Genomic DNA, 3,963 nt, shown 5'->3' with positions numbered 1-3,963 from the left:
CTTGCTTTCCTCTAGCGCACGCTGCCTTCCTCTAGGCCCCCGCCACGCTGCCTTCCTCTAGCGACGCTGCTTCCTCTAGCGGACGCTGCTCTTCTCTAGCGACGCTGGCTTCCTCTAGCCACGCTGCTTCCTCTAGCGTAGCTGCTTCCTCTAGCGACGCTGCTTCCTCTAGCGACGCTGCTTCCTCTAGCGTAGCTGCTTCCTCTAGCGACGCTGCTTCCTCTAGCCACGCTGCTTCCTCTAGCCACGCTGCTTCCTCTAGCGACGCTGCTTCCTCTAGCGCAGCTGCTTCCTCTAGCGATGCTTCTTTCTCTCCTCCCGGCAACAAACGTTCTTCACAGTGTGTTGTCTGCATGAATAGCGGGCGCCACCTGCCGGGCATCACAGGGCGCCACCTAGCAGGTATCGCCGGCGCCACCTGTCGGGTATTATAAAGCGCCACCTGGCAGGCATCACAGGGCGCTACCTCACGGTGCGCGCGCGGCGCCCCCTGGCGCTCACACGGTAGTCGTTGCACAGGCCTTGCTGCAGTCGTCGCACTGCATGACGTCATCTTCCTGAGCGACGCCAGCACTCTCTAGGAAGTCGAGCGTGACGTCATGCGTCGACACGGATATCGTTCCTCCGGCGAAGTAGAGAGGCGTGCGGCTGTAGTAGGCGTGTCCGGGCGCCAGCCGCGAGACGGGAGAATCCCTCAACACCGCCTCCGCAAACACATCCCCGCTGCGGCAGCAGCAGGCGAGCCGGAACTCTGTCCGGAAGTGCGTCGACAGCACTGCGTAGATTATCGGGCGGATGGAGAAGCTGAGATAGGCGAGGCACAGCGAGCCGACGAGCAGCCAGAACGACTCGGGCCAGCCTATGCTGTCTAGTGCACGCGTGTTGTGTACAGTGATCAGCTCCATAGCGTAGTGCGCCGGCCACAGACACACGAAGGCGGCGACGACGAACGACGTCATCCGGGTCACGGAGGATGCGTCGGCGCCGTAGTAGACGACGTCGAGTTCACCGCGACGCAGCGAGCAGTGTGACGCAGCGCTGCGTCTCGCCGCGACGCAGGTGAAGACGACGGCGAGGCACCCGGGGATGACGTAGGAGAGAGCGAATTTCGTGTAGACGTGCACCTTAGCCGGATGGAAGTTACAGTAACCGCGTTTCGGATTGAAACGGAATTGACCGTCCTGTGTGACGGAAAACGGACCGAGTCGCTGCGCGTTCGGGTATTCGAACACATACTCCGTGATCGGGAACGCGTAGATCCCTATCGCACACCCACTCAGCCAGAGAACGGTGATCGCCGCCAGGTGGTGCCGGTGTCGGTCCGTGTTCGGGTAGATCCGGGTGAGCATGCGCTCTAGTGCCAGCAACACGATCGTGTAACTACTCACGTACAGCGTGACGATGCTAGCGTAGCTCGTGATCTCACACGCGGCGGCCCCGAACGGCCAGTGTTGCAGGGCTGCGTTGATAGCAGCACTACCGCAGTCTGTGATGATGAAGAAGAGATCGGCAGTGGCGAGGTTGAGGACGAGCGTGTCGGTGCTGCTGCGGTGCGGGTTCGTAGATATCACCCACATCGTGAGACAGTTGCCGGACAGGCCTACGATGGCGATAGTCCACAGTATGACGGCCGGGATCACCTCGGACGCCTCGGCCATCGCTTCATCCGGCGTGCGTGGATACCGCTAGATGATCCCGCATCCCTGATGAGTGTCGCAGCTTGCTTCCTAAGAGCTTGACACTTAACTGTTCAACGTCTGAGAAACCGAGAGCCACCATCTGTGAATGGAGTAACGATCCGGCATTCATACAGACCTAAGCTATAAGTACGGGAAAATTATGTCCTTCATTACAACGACGAGAGAAAATTCCGAAGATTCCGAGTAATTCGGAGAGCTAATGATAATGACGCCGCGGCGGTTATTTCTGATATAAGCGCGCGGCACCGTTGCGATGCGACCGCACGCAAATTAAAGATGGCGGATGAAGTGTCATGGCGGACGCTGATTTCAAGCAGCGCTGTTCGCCCGTTAGGTCTGCACGCGTCATGAGATATTTCTAGAATTAATTTTTAGAATTAATTTGTCAGAATTAATAGACATGTTTACATACCGTATGGTGTGAAGTACGAAACAAATGTGCCGGGAAAGCAGCAGAGAGTACAAGGAAAAGCAGGAACTAGAAAAAGGAGAGGGAGAGAGAGCGCGTGAGCGAGAGGGGAGGGGAGAGGGAGGTGAAGAGATGACGACGTTGATGAAACGGTATGTAAATTAATCATACTGTACAGTAAAGAACGTATGATAATAACATGACTAATTAATCATACTGTACAGTAAAGAACGTATGATAATAACATGACTAATTATAAATGACATAATAACATTATATTGCCATATAACCAGTGGGATTTAATATGATAAGGTATTCAAAATCAGGTATCAAATGAAAGTATAAATGTTATTACAGCGTCACAATAAAAATGCGATCATAACATTACGAAATAAATGTTTTTCACGACATCAAATAAATCCTTTTGCGTTTTGCAAGCACGTCAACCTGCCACCAGGTTGACAAATCCCATTTAGCATGGGGACTTGGGGACACAACAAAGAAAAACATTAACACTGTTGGGGATGTGGTGATGTTGTGTGTGATGTGTGTGTGTAGTGTGTGTGTGTTGTGTGTAGGTGTGCTGTAGTAGTTGTGTGTGTGTTATGTGTTTACGTGTCGTGTGTGTGGCTCGTGTGTCTGTGTGTACGTAGACGTGTGCTGTATTGTGTGTGTGTGTTGTGTGTGTGTTGCTGTCATGTGTACGTGTGCTGGTGATGTTTTGTGTTGCGGGTGGGCTGTGCGTTGTGTGTGTGTGTTTGTGTGACTGCTGTGCGCGCGCGGCCCCGCCGGCGCGTGTGTGTTTTTGGGTGTGTCTGTATGTATTGTGTGTGTGTGCCGTTTGTGCTGCGCGCCGGGGTCCAGCTCGCGCGGTCGAGTGTTTTGGCATGTGTGTTATGTATGTGTACGTGTGTTGCACTGTGTGTGCTGTTGTGTGTGTGTGGATGTGTGTGTGTGTGCTTTGATGTGTGGTGTGTGTGTACGTGTGTTGTCTGTAATGAAGTTTGGTGTGTGCTGAGTGTGTGGTTGTGTGTGTGTGTGTGTGAGTGTGTATGTGTGTTGATGTGTGTGTGTGTGGTGCTATGTGTGTGTGTTGTGTGTGCATGTGTGTGTGTTGGGTGGTGCGTGTGTGCTATGTAATGTGTGTGTGTGTTGTGGCGCGCACGCCGGCGTGTGTCGTGCGTGTGTGAGAGAGGAGAACCAAAAAAGCTGGCATTCAATCACCCGTTGCATTGAAACATTCCTGTTTGACTAAGTATCGGTCATTCGTTCCTTCTCTCTCGGTTCATTGAAGTGCATATAGATTAATTGCAATACGTTTGAAGCCAGCTGTATGAAGAGTGCAGGACAGATGCTGCTGCCATACCAATACTATACATGCTATGCCCCGTACGCTACTTAGACGTATAGTGGCTTTAATTATGCAACTCGCGGAAAGTCTTTGAACTCGGCGGCTGTGTAATCAGTGGGCTTCCTCCCTTACACTGTGCATATCCGGTTTTCATGACACGTAATACCCTCGCTCGACGGGTTCCGCCCATCGATTTTTTCAATTTTACGAATCGACTTTCCCAGGCGTAGGAAAAAAAAAACGCTCGCTACTGAGATTCGTAGTGAACAAATGATGTGACGTTAGCATATTGATAGACAAAGTAGACCCCCGGTGCGGTTTCTATCAACCCGAGATGATGGTGGAGGAGGGAGAAAGAAGGGTAGATGATGGAGGGTGACAGAGACAGAGAAGAGAGGGAGGGGTGAAGTGGATAAGGAAGGTGTAGATAATGTGAGGGGTGGGTTAGCGTAGATAAGGAGGGAGAGGTTGAGTTGTGAGGCGCAGGAGAGAGGGAGACATCT

At 52.5% G+C, this 3,963-nt stretch overlaps 1 protein-coding gene across 1 annotated transcript; it reads right to left on the bottom strand.

The window, feature by feature from the left end:
* Nucleotides 1–497: 497 nt before the first annotated feature.
* Nucleotides 498–1,658, bottom strand: LOC106818716 (allatostatin-A receptor-like). Its single transcript, XM_014823390.1, has one exon. The coding sequence runs from the start codon at nt 1,656–1,658 to the stop codon at nt 498–500; it is 1,161 nt and encodes a 386-aa protein (XP_014678876.1).
* Nucleotides 1,659–3,963: the final 2,305 nt, after the last annotated feature.

Source organism: Priapulus caudatus, unplaced genomic scaffold (assembly GCF_000485595.1).
Source record: "Priapulus caudatus unplaced genomic scaffold, Priapulus_caudatus-5.0.1 Scaffold2452, whole genome shotgun sequence".
Lineage (NCBI taxonomy): Eukaryota > Metazoa > Priapulida > Priapulimorpha > Priapulimorphida > Priapulidae > Priapulus > Priapulus caudatus.
The sequence above is the reverse complement of the archived record's forward strand: the minus strand, read 5'-3'. Positions and strand labels throughout refer to the sequence as shown.

Excerpts from the sequence above, each read along its gene's own strand:
- LOC106818716 (XM_014823390.1), bottom strand. The coding sequence starts at position 1,658 with ATGGCCGAGGCGTCCGAGGTGATCCCGGCCGTCATACTGTGGACTATC.